The sequence below is a fragment of the Puma concolor genome, chromosome A1 (assembly GCF_028749965.1).
Source record: "Puma concolor isolate L17-30 chromosome A1, mPumCon1.1.hap2, whole genome shotgun sequence".
NCBI classification, from domain to species: Eukaryota; Metazoa; Chordata; class Mammalia; order Carnivora; family Felidae; genus Puma; species Puma concolor.
The window spans coordinates 118,741,437-118,760,959 of NC_141667.1; the positions used below are offsets into that span (position 1 = coordinate 118,741,437).

A 19,523-nucleotide genomic window follows, 5' to 3' on the forward strand; every position below is an offset into this window, starting at 1 on the left:
TATTTAAAAATATGTATTGTGGAGATTATAAAATCACCTATAATCTCACCACCTAATTTTGGTGTAAATACAGGGGCTTTACATCACACTTGTAACATAATTGTAGCTAACTTAACTATAAGGGCTCAGAAAAGCAAGTGAATAATAAAAGGGGAAAAATTAATTTATCCAGGAAGCTTTCTCCTTTTTGATGTAAGACATACACCTACCTTGTCCCCACCCCCCCACACATGTATCATTTCTCTCTCTCTTCCCTCCTTTTTCTGCTTTGCATTTGTTACTGTCTGGTTTATATTATATTTATCTGCCTTGCTTAGTGACCGTGTGACCTGCTGGAATATAGGCTCCACGAATCAGGGGGATTTGGGTCTGCTTCAGCCACGGTTGTACCCCCTGTGGTGAGAAAAGTATTAGCAGGTTCTTTGTGAACATTTGAGGATTACATCAATGGATGGATGGATGGATGGATGGATGGATGGATGGATGGATGGATAGATGAATGGTAAAGGTAAGTTACCCTTTGTAAACTAGAGTTTCTAAAGGGTAACTTACCTGCTGACTTTCCATATAATCCCTTGTAAGATCTTAATCACATCTCCTTCCATACTATATTTTCTCTCTCTGTCTCTCTCTGATTTTTTTACATGACTCTGGTCAGAGTGTATATATATTTATATATATGTATAATAAGATATATCTTTATAGATATCTCTCTATATGTGAGATATATCTTTATAGATATCTCTCTATATGTGAGATATATCTTTTTCTCTCCTAACATACTACTTGATTAGAAGAAAATGTGGAAATGATAACTGATCATTGAAAATTCATAGACCTGCTCAGATTGAACTATTACTAACATTTAATGTCTTGCCTTTAGCTCATTATTTTCACATTGTAAGTTTCAAACGATATTATGATCATAGTATAGATACAATGTTTCGTGTTTTTTAACAGACTTGGAATTTCATTGCAAAAACAATTTAATGAGATTGATCAAAATTTACATAATCATTTCCCTTTCTCTGTATATGTATGTTATAGTCAATATATTTCTTTTATCATGTTGCTGTAGACATTTTTTTTTTTTTGGTAGAAAGCTTTTTCCAAATTGGGGATTAAGGAAAGACTTTTGAATGGCCTCCATGCTACCCCTTAGCATCCTGCCATTACCCTCTCCATTCCCTCACCCCACTGCTGATGTAATTTATGACTCTGGCTTCGTATTTGTTTGAAGCCAGTCCCTTAAGGGGTGACCTCCCAGTGTCTTCAATTATTATTTTAAATGACGCCTTAGGCCCTGCCTGGCACAGTGATGCCCTCACCTTCCTTCCTGCCTTCCAAGCTCGGAGCTCAGCTGCCAAACTAGCTATGCCCCCTCCTGTCCTCAGAGCTGCCTCCAGAGTCCCAGCAGAGAAGCAGATTAACCCCTTTTGTTAGCAGAGGTAATTTGTCTGGGCTCAGCATTAATAAGGAATGCCATAAGCAGTTGGGGTCAGGAAGAACAGATCTGTCAAGCCCCAGGGTTAATTTAATAGCAATCTGTTGGCTGTCTGCCTTGTATATTAGCTGCGAATCCAGTGCTATGTTTTGCTTCCACCACTTAGTTCTTTGGGACAACAGGGAAATAATTTGGATAGAGAGCTCTGAAGGATAGAGAAGGGAAAATTGACTGTCAAAATGCATCATTCTTTTCCAAGATAATACAGTGCTTATCTTTTTTCACTTTCCCTTCCAACATGAAGGGCAAAACCACATATGCTGAAGGTGTACATCTCCCTTTAGAAAAGAGTGAGAAGAAAGGCCTGAGATGATACAGATCTGAACTATCCTGTTCCCATCATTCCCATAAAGCCATTGAATTTGGTAACTCGTCTCCTCCCAAATGTTTTTAGAACTCAGCAAATCCTCCATCAGTTAACAACTCAAGAAATCCCATATGTTTCTGTCCCAGTTTATGGTTCAGAAAAGAGGAAAATAATTATCAAATCATAGGACAAAGAAGTCCTGAGTCAGATGCTGTGTCCAAATTCTGATTCTGAAAAGTGTGGCCACCAAAGTGATCAGTGAATTAAAAGCACACAGTCTGCCCTCTCAGATTAGCCAGGGGAAGTTTCAAGAGAGCCAGAATTACTGCACTCAGAACGGCTGGCTCTGTAAGGGCCTTTTCTCGGGGGAGGAAAATAGCATGTGGTCAAGAGCCCAGGCTCTGAAGTCAGACAGGGTGGGTTCAAATCCCAGCTCTTCTCTCTGCTAGTCCTATGACCTTGATTAATTTACCTCAGTTACTGAATAGTACTGACCTCGTTAGGCTGAGATGAAGGTCAAATGAGACAATACATGGCACTTGGTGAACATTGACTGCTGGTTATTATTATCGTCCTTGTCCCTGTCATCGCGGTTGTTAAAAAGAGGATTAGAGTCATCCTTAAACACCCACAGAGTCAGACATTCTAGTCAAAAGAGAGATGCTTGGGGATGAGGGATGATGGGGAGGCTTGGGCAGAAGGGAGGGAGCAAGTGAATGAGGGAAGGAGAGAAGATGGACCCAGAGGAAGCAGCCCTAAGCAGACTCAGTGCGCACATCCGTGTTGGTGTTCTTGGTGGTGGGGGATGTTCCTTCCTGCTTTCAAAGATATCTTTAAGCACGTCGTTTTCACACATTCTGACTTTGGGGCTTTATTTTTAGGTGAGAAAAAAATAACAGTAGATGTGGCACCTCCCCCTCCCACACAGCAAAGATCCCTTCCAGTGAAGCTTGTTTTTAGAGCTATCCTGGTAGAGGTTGAGAAAGCTGACACCAGATTTTCTTTCCCTATTTTAGGAAAAGAGAAACATGCTCACTGGTATGGTAGGCTTTGGAGGCTCTTTCTGGAGGGTGATGAAATCTGACAGCAGCTGAACACTAACCTCTGCTCACCCCATCCCGTGTCGTGGCCACAGAGCCCAGGGCAAGGGTCAGGGGGGCTGGAAAAAACATCAGAAATGTAGCTTGGGGCCTTCCAGGGGGCTCAGCCTCCTGTTCCCCAGCATGTGGTGCTACCTGCAATAATATTTATAACTCTGGTAGCAGTTGAGTTGAAAGGTAATGTTTTGTGAATCCAGGGGACCCACGTGCTTTGGAGACCCAAGTAGTATTTACCTCTGGGTTTGGTGGGGGAAATTGTAGTACAATGTAGTGTCAGTTCAGTCGCAGACTCATTTTAGAAAGAAACAACAGGACTTCGCAGAGATCATTGAAGGGGAAAGAGGCACAACCAGATACAGAGCCATTATTGCACCAGAGTGCCTGCTGGAGCACAGGTGATGTTTGATAATAGATGGCTGTGTTGGTGCTGGTATGACTACAAATACAGGTGCATTCACTTGTACCTCATGTAAACTCTAAGGAGGGGACTATGAAAAGCATAAGAAACTTTCATCCATCCCAGACTAATAGCATAGTCTGTATCAAGTTAGTTCTTGTTGAGTCGATGCATTGTTTCCCAAAATGGGGTATATAAGCTCCCGGCACAGGTATAAATGTGTTTATTTTAATTATGTATTTATTACATGTACATTTTTCAAAATGTAAGTAGCTCGTTAAATCCATGATTTTATGAATATTGGATTACAGCTTAGACGAGGCTAAGGAAACAAAGTCGATAGAAGCTGATCTGAAGAAAGCGTGTTAAGCAAATACCACCTGGTGATATACACATGGGGCCAAATCACAAAGGCGTCTCAGAAGTGGTGAAGTCCAGGAAAAGTGGGCAACGTTTTGGTCAGCTTTCCTATGTAACAGCATCTGCATCACGAGGCCTGTGGGGTCCTCAGACAGCACGTCAGCCCCAGCCAGATGCCTCCCATCTGTACATGGGTCCCCCAAGCTCTGGGTAAGGGTATCAAGGAATCGACACAAACCTAGCCCCTCACACATGCCAGACCTCCTCCTGAAGGTCCTGTGTCCACTGAGTCACCTCCTTAATTAAAAGGCCAGATGTTTCATTTCAATATACAAGGATGTGGTCTTTAAAAATGGAGCTATAATAATTCTTGATCAGAATGGAAAACATTGAGGAAGAAGAAAACAGATGATAAAGGTATATTCCCTAGGAGGCTAAAACTGTCCCACCATACAACTGGATGGCTTTTTTTTTTCTGGTGCTTAAACTCCCACAGAAGCTCTACAGCAAATCACAGCTTATAGAAACATGAGGTCATGTATATCTCTAATAAGACAAATTTTGCACAGTTAGCAAAATTTTGCACCTGAGATAAAATCCTGGCCATGTGACTTCCACTCTAGCCATGTGACTTGGAGCAAGCTTCCATCTCCACCTCTGATAAATGGGGATAAGAAAAGGACTGGTTATAGAGCTGTTATAAGGATTAAATGAGATAAAGTACATGGTATGCTTTGCACAGCAGTTGACCTATAGTCAGTGTTCACTAAATGGTAGCAGCTCGTAGTATTGTCACCCATGTGTTGTTAAAGCGATCTCAGGGGGCACCTGGATGGCTCAGTAAGCATCTGACTTTGGCTCAGGTCATGATCCCACAGTTCCTGAGTTCAAGTCCAACATCGGATGAGCTCGAGCCCCACTTCAGGTAAAAGACAAGCCCCACTTCCTCCCTCCCTCCCTCCCTCCTCCTCTGTCTCTCTCTCTCTCTGCCCCTTCCTCACTTGCATTTTCTCTCTCAAAAAAAAAAAGAAAAAAAAAAAAAAGGAAGATCTCAGGGATTTCGTAGAAGAGCATTCATAGTCTATCATAGATAGCTTTTATCAACCCAGGAGTCTGGGGAAAGATTCAAGTAAACTGAACTATTTAGTTGGAATGGGACTAGTTTCTTCACCACTGTTGTCAAATGAGAAATGAAAGTCTTTCATAAAACGCAGCTCGGCACATTTTAGCATGGTTGCATGTGCAGATAACTTTGATGGGCCGATGGAACATGTTCTATATGCTATGGAGGATGAAATGAATGTAAAGAACCAGGGAGACCTGAGTTCTAATGGTGCCTCTGATTCCTGGGCATCTCTGGGCCTCATCTGCCAAGCCCAGTAATACCCTCACATTTGCTCGCACAGTTCCTGTGAGGATCTACTGTGTGTGGTAAACGCTCGCCTGTCACACGAAATGCAGGCAGTGCTGCTACAAATCACCCCCGCGGGTCTGCCCCCTTCTGGTCCCTTCCTTGACTCGTCCGTGCCAGATATCGTCGACATTAAGCCGGCCAACATGGAGGAGCTCACAGAGGTGATCACAGCAGCCGAGTTCCACCCCCATCACTGCAACACCTTCGTGTACAGCAGCAGCAAAGGGACAATCCGGCTGTGTGATATGAGGGCGTCGGCCTTGTGTGACAGGCACACCAAATGTGAGTAGCAAGCAGCACGGAATAGCTGGGGGTGGGTCACTGGGCCCTGAGATGCAGGAGGAGGAGGGGAGAGCCCAGGGGATTTGGATCCCCTTCCCCGCCTTCCACACCCTGGCAGCCAAGTGCAGGTGTTGGCCTGACTCAGGACTCAGCTCCATGTCAGGTGTTTCGGTACAGATGGAACCTCATGTCCAATTCCACAAACATTCGCTAAAGGCGAATGTGGAATCCAGAGGTGAGTGAGACATGAGCTGTGTCACATCACGTTGTGACATGATCTGAAGTATGTTTTAAGATCATTCTTGCTGCTGTGGGGAAAATGAATCTGAGGAGCTCCCTGAAGGGAGACCAGGTAGGGGATCATTGCAGTACGCTGGCAGGGGATGGGCGTGGCCGGGACAAGGGCGCCAGTTGGAGGTGGAGAATCGCTGGTGCGTTCTGGACAGATCTCGGGGTAGAGTTAACATGGCCTGCTGGACTGCACGAGAAGCTGTCCTGAATGGCACCTGGGGGTGGTGACTAAGTTAATAATACTGTAGTGCATATTTAAAAGTGGCTAAGAGAGTAGATCTTAAAAGTTACCATCACCAGAAAAAGAATTTGTAACTGTGCGTGGTGATGAATATTAACCCGGCTTATTGGTGATTATTTTGCAACATATACGTATATCAAATCATTATGTCATGTACTTGAAACTAATATAATGTGTTTTGGTTATATATCAATTAAAAAAAAAAAAAAGAATTGGCGCACCTGGGTGGCTCAGTCGGTTGGGCATCCGACTTTGGCTCAGGTCATGATCTCGTGGTTCGTGAGTTACAGCCCCACGTTGGGCTCTGTGCTCCCATCTCAGAGCCTGGAGCCTACTTCCAATTCTATGTCTCCCTCTCTCTCTCTGCCCATCCCCAACTCGTGCTCTGTCTCTCTGTCTCTCTCTCAAAAATAAACACTTAAAAAATAATAATTAAAAAAAAATAAAAAAGAAAACCACCTGCTGCAGGAAGGGGTTAGTGCTTTTAGAGAGGTTGTAGCTCTGGGAACCAGAACTCTCAAAGTCCCAATGGCCATAGTGGGCACCAGAGGATAGCTTCAGAGAAAGGGGATGGGTTACATAAAGGGCAGCCAGACTCACAGGCCCTTGGGTCATGCTGGTTTTCAGGCCACTGTTGGAGAGAAAAACAGCTCCAAACTAGTAGAGACTGAGTGCTTCGAAGCCAAAGGCTCTAAGACCCATGTGAGCAGGTGAAGCCTGCTGGCTCTGACAGCAAGTGCTGTGATAGAAGGGATGGGCCTGGAGCTTTCTGGAAAAGGAACTGCTCCTCAGAGTAGAAGTGCCTAAAGGCAGTGATAATCCATGTCTAGTGTTGGACTAAATAATGTGCAGCTGCCAAGATGTTCATGGGGGACTAGAGCTCTGTTTGTTTCCCCACTACCTTCTGCTTGGTGTTATTTAGCCTCTGCAGTTTGCTGTGGAGACCCAGAAATTAAGACCTTTCTCTCCCATAGTCCCACCTTCCACTTTCAATCCCTGTGTGACATGAGTGATGTGATGGCTCTGCCAGGAGAGGGGTGAATGTGTGGGTCGTTTTGATAATCTTTGCTCACTCATTTGGTGTGAGAAGTATCACATGGGGAAGCTGGTTTGTAGAGTGCAGTGCTGTATACACTGTGTGGGTTCTGGAGCCACACGGACCCAGGTCAAAGCCAGACGCAAATGGGTAAAACAGTAACTTCTATCTCATGAGTTTGTCATGGGACTGAGGTGAGGTAACTATTCAGAATTGTTAGTGTGAGGGGCAGCTGGCTGGCTCAGTGGGTAGACATGCAACTCAATCTCAAGGTCATGAGTTCGAGCCCCCTGTAGGGCATAGAGCCTACTTTAAAAAACTGTTAATGCGACGTTTTACTTTTTTGCGTGTTTATTTTACCCTTAAAGCAGGTTTCATTTCAGAGTATCTACCTTTCAAGTGCTCAGTAGCCACATGTGACTCATAGCTATCCTATTATTAGTACCTGTTTAAGACATTTCCATCATGGCAGGATGTTCTTTTGGAGAGGACCTGTCTAGGCTATTAGCTCTCTGGACCTATTTTGTTTTGCTCATAGCTGTTTCCCCACACTAAACCAGGGCCTGGCGCATGATAGACGATGAATAAATATTTGGTCGTGTGTGTGTGCTGGCACTGATCTTTGAGCAGTACTTACTTCTGTAAGCCAACAAGAGGAGGAGTGTTCAGTGCAGAAGGACCAGCATGTGCAAAGGTGCCGAGCCACAAAAGATCGTAATGTTGGTGGAACTGCAGAATGAATGATATGGATGGTACATAGGGAATGACTGGGAGACAGAAGTGATTTGAAGCTGAGGAGGAATACAAGAGCCTGGGCATATGGCCATGATGAAGAACTTGAATGTTTTCTCAAAGTCAGTGAACAGCCATTTACGTAACCAGGAGAGTAATATGATCGGAATTACTTGTTACAGAAGTTGCTTAGACATTAGACAGAAGGCAGAAGGATGGAGGCTGGGTTTTGACTGGGAGAAAAAACAGGCAAGGAAATAGGTTAGGAAGATACTATAATGTAGACAAGGATTTCTTAACAGCAACACTATTGAATTTGGGGCATACAGTTCTTAGAGGAAGGGAGGCTGTCCTTTGTATTATAGGATGTTTAGCTGCATCCCTGGCCTTTCCCCCACTAGATGTGAGTGGCCAAGGTAAGTTGTGACAACCAAAACTATCTCCAGATGATGTGAAATATCCAGGAGGAAGAAAATTGCCCTTGGTTGAGAACATATCTAGACTAGTCCCCGCCCATACCAGCCTGAATGTCCCTGATCTCGTCTGATCTCGGAAGCTAAGCAGGGTCGGGCCTGGTTACTACTTGGGTGGGAGAACTACATATCTAGACTACAATTCCTCATCAGTCCTTCAGCATGATTTTCATGTATCTGTGATGAGTCTTTTACTATTGAGAACTCTGAGGGGTCCACTGGAAAGGGAAGACCTCTCCTGCATTCACTACATTGAAAATTTGGCTCATGACTTAAGATGTATCCAGAAAACATTTCAGGAATAGTGTGCAAGGCAGTGTGTTAACACCCAGATGAGCACTGGAGATAGTCAGGGATTAGGATGTTCAGAGGAGGGTGGGACATTTGGGATAGACATCACAGGGGAAGGCCGAGACTGAGGAGTCATGTTGAACAAAAGTAGGATTTGGTGTGGTGGGAAAGAGAAGGAGAAGGGTGTTTTGGGCAGTGCGTACAGATTGGGCAAAAGCCTGAAGTTAGGAAGTTACGTGCAACCTTTTTAGAGTCTTAGTAAGAGGTGTCAGCTGGGTGAACAAATATCAAGGAAAGAGGCGAAATAGGGGTGATGGTTCCCATCAGGTTGGTCCTTGAAGATTAAAGTCAAAAGTTTATGGTTCCGTGTATTCATTCATTCGTCCATTCAGTCATTGAGCACCTACTCCGTACTCAGAGTCTGGCTCCCAGTGTTTCATAAACTTTTCCACTGAGGACACACAGCACTCTGGGGGCAGGTCATGAGCCTGGCTGCCGTGGAAGAAGGGGCACCCAGAGGGAATGAAACCTCTCCCTTGGGCCCTGGGTGACCCTGCCCACCAGCATAGAAAAAACAGCACACACCTGGCAGAGGCCAGAGATCCTGGGGGAGACCACAGCAGATTTTCTTTGAAGTCTTTTCTGTCCTAAAATTTCACATGAATTTTGCATTTTACTCCCATAAAATGCCTATTTTCAGTTGAATTTAATAATTACATTTCTACCCCACTCCCAAATTTCCAGCAAAATTGATGTTCCCAAAAGATGCAGTGTTCATCCCGTGGCTTTTTGTACTTCCTAGTTCATCCCCCGTTCTCCCCCACCCAGACACATACGCATGCCCCAGTTTGAGAGACAGCCCTAGTTATGGAGAGTGATTGGAGATCATCTGGCGGGAGAATAGAGTTATAGAATTTATGTTTTATGGAAGATTAACACAGTGGTGGTGGGAAGAAAGGTAAGAGAATTAGAAGATTTGGGGGGCACCTGGGTGGCTCAGCGGGCTGAGCGTCTGACTTTGGCTCAGTCATGATCTCATAGTTTGTGAGTTCAAGCCCCACATCAGGCTCTCTGCTGACAGCTCAGAGTCTGGAGTCTGCTTCCGATTTTGTATGTCTGTCTCTCTCTGCCCCCCCCCACACACACACACACACTCACACCCTGTCTCCCTCCCTCCCTCTTTCTCTCTCTGTCTCTCTCAAAAATTTAAAATTTTTTTTAAAAAATCAGACGATTTTGCTTTAGCCTCAACACAAAGGAAATTCATAACCTACAGAAGGATGGTGGCTATCAGAATCAAAAGGAAGAGAAGAGGAAAAGGAACAGTTTTTAAAAAATGACTACAGGTGCTACGAGCATTATCAGAGGTTGACATTCATCACACATGGATATTAGTTGTTGATTGTCCTTCCCCTCTGGACCACAAATCCTCTGAGGGTAAGAACTGAATCGGCTTTGCTCATATGTTGCCAGGTGTAGCACATAAGTAGGTGCTCAGTAAATACTTATTTAGTAAGTGAATTAATGCGCTAGGGTTGACATAAATGGCATATGGGACATGGACTGGTAAAAGCTATACCAGGGCAGAGTGAAAGGTTGGGATTCTGCTGGAAGCATGTTCTGTGTGGGGTGATGTGAGCTGTCTGAGGGGGCAGACACCAGCTGGTAGGGCCACAGATGCAAAGTGAGTGCCAGAGATGGCTCGAGGACCCCCAGGGTGCTCACCGCCCACAGTGGCAGACACGAGCTTGGGCTTTGGAGTCAGACCCAAACATTGAGGAATAATCTCACGGTGAGGCTTGAGGACCCCTGAAGTCAGGGTGGAAAAAGGATAAGGCCTTAGAAACTCCCAGAACTAGAAAAGTTTAGAGCAGAAGCTTTGGAATCAGAACTCCACTCTGACATTCAGTCACTGTGTGACCTCGGGCAAGCTGTCTAATTCCTCTGAATCCCCAGTTCCTCATTTGAAAAGTAGAAATAATCAGGACAGCCTCGTCAAGCTGGTTGCTTACAAGAAGTAAACATCATCTTATGTGTCAGAACCTGGCATCTGCTGGGCACACAGGAGGCAGTAAATGGCAGCAGCACTTACCACACTTATTCCTCCCAAACCCCCTGGTTCCAGGCCTGGAGGTGTGCAGTGCTAAGACTCCAACCCCTTTCCCAGATATAGGAAGCCCCATTATTCATTTATTTAATTAGGTTTTGTTGAGCACATACTATATGTCAGGTACTTTACCAGACTGGGGACACAATGGTAAGTGAAACCATACCTGGTTTCCTCCCCCTTAGAGCTAACTGTCTTTGTTAGTGATAGACAGAACCAATAGGAGATAGGTAGAAAGGTAGTAGGTAGGGAGGTAGATAGATAGATAGTCTCATCTATACATATACATGGGTGTGTATGAGAGATTTATTTTAATATTTGGCCCATGTGATTTTGGAGGATGATAAGTCACAAGATCCACACTGGTACTGCAGGGGACCCACAAAAGCCAGTGATATGTTTCCAGTCTTAAGTCCAAAGACCTAAGACCCAGGAGCGCTGATGGTGTAGTTTTAGTCCAAAGGCCAGCAGGTTCATGACCCAGGAAGGGCCAGTATTTCCAGTTGGAGTACAAAGCCAGCTCAGCGGAGTCAGGTGGAAGAATTTCCTCTTACTTGGGGAGGGCTGGCCCTTCATTCTATTCAGACCTTCAACTGATTGGATGGGACTCACCCACATTAGGGAGGGCAATCTGCTTCACTCAGTCTGTCAATTTAAATGTTCATGTCACCCAAAAACACTTTCACAGAAACACCTAGAATAACAGTGGACCAAATACCTGGGCACCCCATGGCCCAGTCAAGTTGATACATAAAATTAACCTTGGCATGAAGGGAGAAAGACCCACTCATCGGAGAATTGCAAACAGATATGACATTGCGCCTGTAATAAGCAGTATGAAAAAAAGCACGTGGTGCTATGACGGAATGGAACAAGGAGCCTACACCCCAGGCAGGGCCCTCCGAGCTGTGACCTGACAGCTGAGAAGTTCCCTGTGAGACAACAGGGAAGGGTCACGGGGCCCACAGAAGCAGGAGGCCTGGAAAGCTGCACAGCCAGGGGCTGCTGCCCACAGCCTGGGTCACATAGCCCTTGAGATGCAGAGCCCGGGGACAGTCTCTGGGGAGGCCCAGGAGCTAGCAAGTGGCCCGAAGGCCTCTGCCGCAGCCCTGCCTCCCCATGCCCCCGCCTGACGCTTGCGGTGCCCTGAATTGCCAGCCGCCAGCCTCCTAATCTAATTAAGAAGCGAACAAAATTCATTTTCCTGACTCGTCCAAAGTGCCGACCTTCTTCAGAGCACATCTCCCTTTGTTCGGCTGCTGTAAGCAGCCGCCTGGGCTCCTGCCGGCTGGGAGAACGACTTCAATCTGACCTCTCGCCTGACATTTCATATTGATTTTCTCCATCCTCCTCAAACGCCAGCCTTCAGTGGATGACGGCGCAGCCAAGGTGTGTGAACAGAATTGAGACAGTTCATCAGAGTTCAAAATGAAAAGCAACATTGGCTTTCGGAGATGAGCTCTGAGAAGGAGAGTATTTAATAACCGTCCGCGTTTAATCAAAATGCCGAGGAGATTCGTGTTATCAGAGCTGCATATATTAATTTCCATATGTCCCTCACTCTGCATAGTCAGCAGGGGTTGGGAGGGAGGATTCTCTCCCTCGTCTCTGTTTTTTTTCCTATCCCTTCTGGCGGTAGTGACAAGGGTTGTGTTTGCAGTTTGAGATTTTAATGCCTAAAACAATAGGGTGCTGATGGCAGCAGCTGATAGGCTGGGCTGAACCACGCTTTTCCTTTTCAAGGCATGACTGTTGGCAGTTGGGTGAAGAAACTGGCCAGGTATGATGAATGACACCTCAGAGATGAAAGAGAAATTACATCCGAACTCCTTTCTAGTGCACTGCGTGAAATCTGGTCCCTGCTCACCTCTCCAACCTCAGCTGCCCAGAGTCTGGCTACGTGGACCTGCCTTTAGGTCACATAGACCCAGACATTTCCCACCTCAGAGCTTTTGGACAGACTATTCCTCTGCCTGGAATGCTCTCCCACCATGTTCCCCCTTGTCTTCACTGTTCTCATTTTTTAGGTCTCTGGGAAACCATCACCGCCTCAGAGAGAACTTCCCTGTTTACCCCCACGTGCACCCTATTTTATTTCTTTATTTTTTCATAACATTCATCTATAGATGTTTGCTTTTCTTTCTCTGCATCCCCCCCCCCCCGCACCCCACCTCCACCTAGAATGTAATCTCTCTGAGGGCAGGGACTTTTATCTTACCAACCACGGAATTACCAATACTTAGCATAGTGCCTGGCTTACAAGTAGAGCTTCACTGGACATGTGTAGTGGAAAGGCAGGCAGATGGGAAAAGAGGGTGAGAGGGTGTTTTCACTCACTTACTAGAGTCCCTGTAGCAAACCACCCACTGAGTGGCTTCAACAACAAAACCTAATTGTCTTGCAGTTCGGGTACCAGGTTTCCTAGATCACAGCATTCACAGAGTTCGCTTCTTCTGAGTGCTGGGCAGAAAGGATCTATTCTAGGCCTTTCTCCCTGGCTTACTGATGACTGTCTTCTCCCTGTTTCCTCACATCTTCTTCCCTCCACACGTGTCTGTGTCCCAAACTCCCCCTCTGTTAAAAACACCAAGCATATTGGATGAGGGTCCACCCTAGTGACCTCATTTTAATCTAATTACCCCATAAAGACCCTACCTCCGAATACAGTTACATTCTGAGATGCTGGGGATTAGGGCAGCGAGGGGCACAATTCGGTGCATAACTGAAGATGTGAAAAAAATCAAGTGCACAAGCCCTGGAACCTACATTTCAGGTGTGGATCCCGGGCTCCCTGGCTGCCGGCAAGAAAAGCAGCAGGTGAGATCCTCAGACAGCAGTGGAGAAAGGGGTCCCCTGAAGGGCCACAGAGGCTAGCTTTCCCACAACCTGTGGATGCAGTTAAAGGTGGAGCAAGTAGGAGGGGATCCCATTAAACGTTAAGGCAGACCACAGCTACAGACTCACCATGAGTGCAGCACTGTGAGCAGAGTAGGTGTAGACAGGGACTGGCAGGCCTGTGGACAAGGGATGGGGTCGGATGTAAAATACAGGCAACTTTCCTATTTTTCAGATTTCCTCCCCTCTCCCCCAGGTTGTATTTCTACTTCTGTAATTTGACCTCCGTGGATAACAGGAGAGCCCCGCTGCGTGCCTTGGCTCCAGGGTGGAGACATAGATTCACTCCATACTCCCTTTGATGGCACCTGTCTTTGGTACTGGGATGGGCGAGGCAGGTGCTGAGTCCTTGTTGTTCTTTTTCTTCATCCACTGAAGCTGCTATGATAGAATCCGTAGACTGGGTGGCTTAAACAACCAACATTTATTTCTCTCAGTTCTGGAGGCTGAGAAGTCCAAGATCAAGGCCCAGGCAGATTTAGTGTCTGGTGGGGACCCACTTCCTGGTTCATAGGTGTCATCTTGCTGTGTCTTCACATGGTGGGAGGCGTGAGGGAGCTCTCTGTGGACTCTCTTTTATAAAGGTACTAATCCCATTCATGAGGGCTCCACTCTCAAGGCCTATTCACCTCCCAGAGGCCCCACTTAAAAATACCATCACACGGGGGGATGAGAATTCAACATGTGAATTTGGTAGGGGGGACCCAAACATTCAGTCCGTAGCATTCCCCATGAGCACAGCCCAGAACATTTCTACTTTGTTTCTTCCCTTCATCCAGACTAAACTGACAGTAGCAAATGAGTTCAGAGACAGGGCCAATGTAGGGGAGAGAAGTCAATATGGCATCCACCCTTAGTCTGTGTCCATGGTAACTGGGGGACCTGGAACAGGTTACTTAACCTCTCTGTGCCTCAATTTCCTCATCTATAAAATAGAACCAGTGGTAGTGCATACTTTACAGGGTACTTGTGCAGATGAGATGAGAGAACACCATGATGCCTTAGAACAGCACCCGGCCCATACAAGCTCCATGTCAGATATGGTTGGGATGATGGTGCCAGCCTGCTTCCCTCCCACGCGTGTCTTTTACGAGTGGGAACAGGAGCAGCCGCAGCAGCAGCAACAGTTGTAGATGTGGTAATGTCAGCAGCCATTATCACAGCTAATTTCTGTGACATTTTATGACATCCAGAAAGTAAGCCAGGCTATGCGCTCATTCAAGCCTCCTGACAGCCTTGTGAGGCACATACCATCATTAGTCACATGCTGCAGATGAGGAAGAGGGAAAATGATACTCTTATGGCCACCAAATGTTCTTTTGGGGACAGAGAACACCAAACGTTCAGACAGAGCTGAGGTTTGATCCATATTTGTGCTCTTTAACCAGGATACTAGAAATCACTCCACTAAGAGTTATTCAACACCCACTCATTCCTGCCTTCACAGAGCTTACATTAGCAAAGAGTGGGGAGAGAAAATTCATGCCATTGTACAAATGAACGAGTTAATTTCACACAGTGATAAAAGCCATCAGATTAAACAGGGTTAAAGAATACCTGGATGGAGGGGCACCTGGGTGGCTCAGTCGGTTGAGCATCCGACTTCAGCTCAGGTCATGATCTCACACTCTGTGAGTTTGAGCCCCGCGTCGGGCTCTGTGGTGGCAGATCAGAGTCTGGAGCCTGCTTCGGATTCTGTGTCTCCCCCGCTCTCTGCCCCTCCCCTGCTCATGCTCTGCCTCTCTCTGTCTCAACAATAAATAAAAACATTTCAAAAATTGAAAGAAAAAAAAAAAGAATACCTGGGTGGAGGTGTTTACATCGGGTGGTAAGGCAAAGCCTTTGAACTGAGACTTGAATTGTCAAAAGCAGACAGAGATAACATATGAAGGTCCTCACACAGGAACAACATTGTGTGTTCAAAGAATAGAAGAGAGGCCAGTGGATGGAGGCTGGTAGGCTGAGCAGTGGAATAGAAGAGGAGGCAGAAAAGGTAATTGGGGGACAGGTAAGATAGTCTTGTAGACCAGGTAGAGCAGCTGGATTCCATTTAAAGTGAGGTGGAAGCTAGTAGATGGCTCTAAGCAGAAAAGGGACTAGTACTCTGTTTATGGCCTTAAAAGACTTCTCAGGGTGCCTGGGTGGCTCAGTCACTTGAGGGTCCAAGTCTTGATTTCAGCTCAAGTCATGATCCCTAGGTAGTGGGATTGAGCCCTGTGTTGGGCTCCATTCTGAATGTGGTGCCTCTTTGGGATTCTCTCTCTCTCCCTCTCTGCCCCTCTCCCCAGTGCTCGCTCTCTCTCTCTCTCTCTCTCTCTCTCTGTCTGAAATAAAAGAGAAAGAAAAGAGTTCTCAAAAGAAAAGGGGGTGGCAAGCCTGGAAGCAGAAAGACCAATTAGCAGGCTCTTGCCTCGGTCTAGAGAAGAAATGATAGTGACTCTGACCAGGATGGGGGCAGTGACGAGGTGGTAAGTGGCCAGATTCAGAATCTCCTGAGTAGGCTGGGCTCATCAGACCTGCTGAGAGGCCGGCAGTGCAAAGGTATAGAAAGAGGTAAGATAAATCATAGGTTTTGGTCTTGAGCACCTGAGGGCATAGTGGTGATGTACATTGAGACGAGGAGATTGAGGAAGGAACAGGTTGATATGGAAAAACCCAAGTGTTCTCTTTTGGATGTGCCAGACTGAGACGTCTCTGATCTGCCCACTTGGAGAAGTCTGCAACAAATGGACACCTGAGTCTGGAAGTCAGAAGAGAGGTCTGGGCTGAATGGAGAATTTAGGAGTCATGAGCTGTTAGGATATTTGAAGCCATAAGATGGGGTGAAGTCACTTAGGAGAGAGGGTGCAAATGAGGAGGAGAGGACAGTAAAGGATGGAGGCACACCAACACTTCCTGGTGGGGTGGGGGGAAGAGGAGGTGGTCTTTTACAAGAGGCTGAGTATGGGCTGCCAGGGAGGTAAGAGGGAAACGGGGAAGGGGAGAACAAGGGGTGGGAGCAGTGGTGTATAAGCCAAGGGGAGAGAGAGAAGGCCAGGGTAAGGAGCTGGGGCCCCTGTCTGCAGCAGTGATGGGCAGCTCTGCAGCCCCAGTAGCCTTGCACTGGCTCCACCAATGAGTCCACTGCCCATGGTCATTCTATTCCATGAACAAGGCCCTTCTGCACAGACAAATCTGCAGCTTGAGATTTGGCCACCAACATTCCCTCCTTCACGTGAAACCAAGGCAGGCTGTCTATCTAGGGACTGTCACCATCAACCCTGCGGTGCACTTACATCAGTTATCATGGGCCTGGTATGAAGATATCTGATTCTTTCACATTGTAGGGGAAAGCTACAAGTACTTTAGGCCATAAAGTCTGAGGTGTTTTAGTGAATAGTGTGGTCATTGAGAAAATAGCCTGATTTCCATTGCAAATGGGGTACAGTTTGATGGCCAGCCTGAAAATCCAAATCAGAAATTCCATTTTCCTCCAAAAGTGTGTGTAGGGAGAGGGTGGCTATTCTTTTTGAACCCTTTGGTATCTTGTTTAAGCCTCACAACAACACTTGAGGGTTGGTACTAGGAATTGTAATTTACAGATGAAGCACAGAGAGGTGCAGACACTTGCCCCAAATCATAATGAAGGAGCCAACATTTGAACCCAGGTCTGTCTGCTTCCAAGAGAAGAATTGATTCTTCTCCTTCTCCTGGCTATTTGGCAGCTGGAGAAGAAGCATGATCTTTTGCTAATATCCAGAAGAATTATTGCATGGGGGTTTTATATAATCCCCATCAGCTGGATCCCCCAACCTAACGGTTTCCAATTGCAGAACTAACCCTGCCCTTGTAGAGAACATGAAATCCACTGTCTCATTATTCACCCTCGTCGACAAACTTAATTGCCAAGTCCGGCTTCTCTAGACCACTAGATCCCTTAATAAAGCTAAGGTTCATTCTCCCAGTCTCTGATGGAATGTGCCTAAAGACATCAGCTAAGATTGCGTCTGCAGTGAATCTTAAAATCTCTGAGGTTTGACACAGCTTCCAAAAGGGATCAGTGTTGATTGGGGACATAATTAACAATATTTATTCTAGGGAGAGTTAAGTTGAAAAATACCAGGCCCTTTATTAAAATGCTTTTGCCTGATGACAGGATTACAAACACACACACACACCACCCCCTTCTGGCGAAAAGCCAGAGACTTGCTGCAAGGAGTAGAATTCACTAAAACCAGCCCTCCCCCTACCCAATCCAGCATCTACCCCATTCAAGCTTAGCAGCTATTAGCAACAGAGCAAGCAAGACCCAAGCAAGCCACAGAGTAAAAATAGAATCCCTTCCCCCATCCTCATTTCCATTTTTGATTAATTTAACCAGTTCTGTCAATTAGTCATCCTGGAGACTCCAGTTGAGTGGATTTTCCTAAGAACTGGAAGGCTTATTAATTTTGGAGGAGAGTGTTATTCATTAGTAGTTGACACCTTCCCAGACCCTGCCCTCTCCCCACCAGGGGTCTTGGATAAGAAGGCAGTGAAGCCAAAACTGGCTCAGGCACAGGGCTGCAGCCCCAGAGACACAGAACAGGAAAGGCTGGTCATGATATCCTAGGTGGCTCTGGCTGCTTTGGGCTTGGGATGTCTCAAAGCCAGCTTGCCTGTCCTCCTCATCCATGACAAGCCATCACTGGCAAAGCAGTCTCAGGAACTGGGTAAGCATCCTGCATTTGAGGTTCAAGAAAACCTTAGTCAAGAGAATACCTGGAAGAAATTTGCCCTTGGGAGAGGCATTGGCCCAGGTAGGATAGGTCTTATGGTAGCCTGTCCCTTCCCACCACAGGTGATATCAGAAAGTTCAGTTCTTCCTCTGTGTGTTAGTTTCCTGTGGCTGCTATAGCAAATCACCACAAATTTCATGACGAAATACAACATAAATGAATCATCTAATTGTTCTGTAGGTCAGAAGTCTAGTATGGGGTCTAATGGGCCAAAATCAAGGTGTTGGCAGGGCTGTGTTGCTTTGGAGGCTCTGGGTGGGGGGATCCACATCTTGTTGTTTGAACTTCTAAGAGGCTATCCCCCCTTCCTTGGCTTATGGCCCCTTTATCTGATAGCCAGCAACAGTGGGACAAGTCCTTACCTCATCACATCACTCTGACTTTGCTCTCCCACCTTCTTCTTCCACTTGTGAGGACTTTTAGGATTCATGGCATCCATCCAGGTAATCTAAACTAATCTTATTTTAAAGTCACCTGATTCGCTGCCTGAATTCCATTTACAATCTTAATTCCCTGCCATGAAAGGTAAAATATTCTTGAGTTCTGGGGATTAGGATGTGGATCTCCTTGAGGAGACATTATTCTGCCTACCATATTCTTCAAATTTCACCAAGTAGGACTAAGTACCCTCCACCTGACCACCTGATACTATTGGTTGAAATTATCTGTTTCCATTCCTGTCTCTCCCACTAAAAGCTTCCTCCATTATGGCTGAAGCTCTTTATTTGTCCCTTTTGCACTTCGCATAGTGAAGGTGCTAAACACATGCTTGTAGAACAGCTATAGTCATGGAGCTTGATAAATTTGCACCCGGGGCTTCTCTTTATTCAACTGAAAAGGCTCACACTACAGAGTGGTTGACTCCATCTGTGTTCACTCATTTCTAGTGTTGGGAATGCACGGCATTTGTAGGTAGGCAAAATAAAGGGAAGAGGAGGAGTCTGTAATCAACCCACTATTCATTTATTTAACAAATATTGAGTGTTGCTACTCTATGTCAGGCTCTGTTCCAGGAGGTAGGAAGATGATGCTTCCTGCCCTCATGGCACGCTATCCAAGTAGATGGATTGACAACAAGCACAGCCACAAAGGCAAACAAGATAATGCAGGATTTGGTGAAAAGTGTTTCTGGAGAAGTAGCAGCAGCAAATGCAGAGGCTCTGAATCTGAACTGTGCTTGGTAGGTTGTGCTTGGCAGGGGCAGAAAGGAGACCAACTTGTCTGTCTTTGGTGTAAGGGAGCACCATGCGGGGAACTAGAAGGAGCTGGCTGGTAGCCCAGGTCACTGAGGACTGTAGTGAGAAGTCACTAGAGGTCCTTGGGGGATCACTTGGAC

General features: G+C 46.0%; 1 protein-coding gene across 11 annotated transcripts in view; it reads left to right on the top strand.

Moving 5' to 3' along the window:
- The window catches only part of PPP2R2B (protein phosphatase 2 regulatory subunit Bbeta), a 462,912-nt gene that overhangs the window by 414,062 nt on the left and 29,327 nt on the right, over positions 1 to 19,523 (top strand). For all 11 annotated transcript variants that reach the window (XM_086701139.1, XM_086701128.1, XM_025924130.2 and 8 more), the window contains one exon: positions 5,200 to 5,364. In XM_086701139.1, coding sequence (XP_086557265.1) covers positions 5,200 to 5,364 — 165 coding nt within the window. The remainder of the gene's footprint in view (positions 1 to 5,199; positions 5,365 to 19,523) is intronic.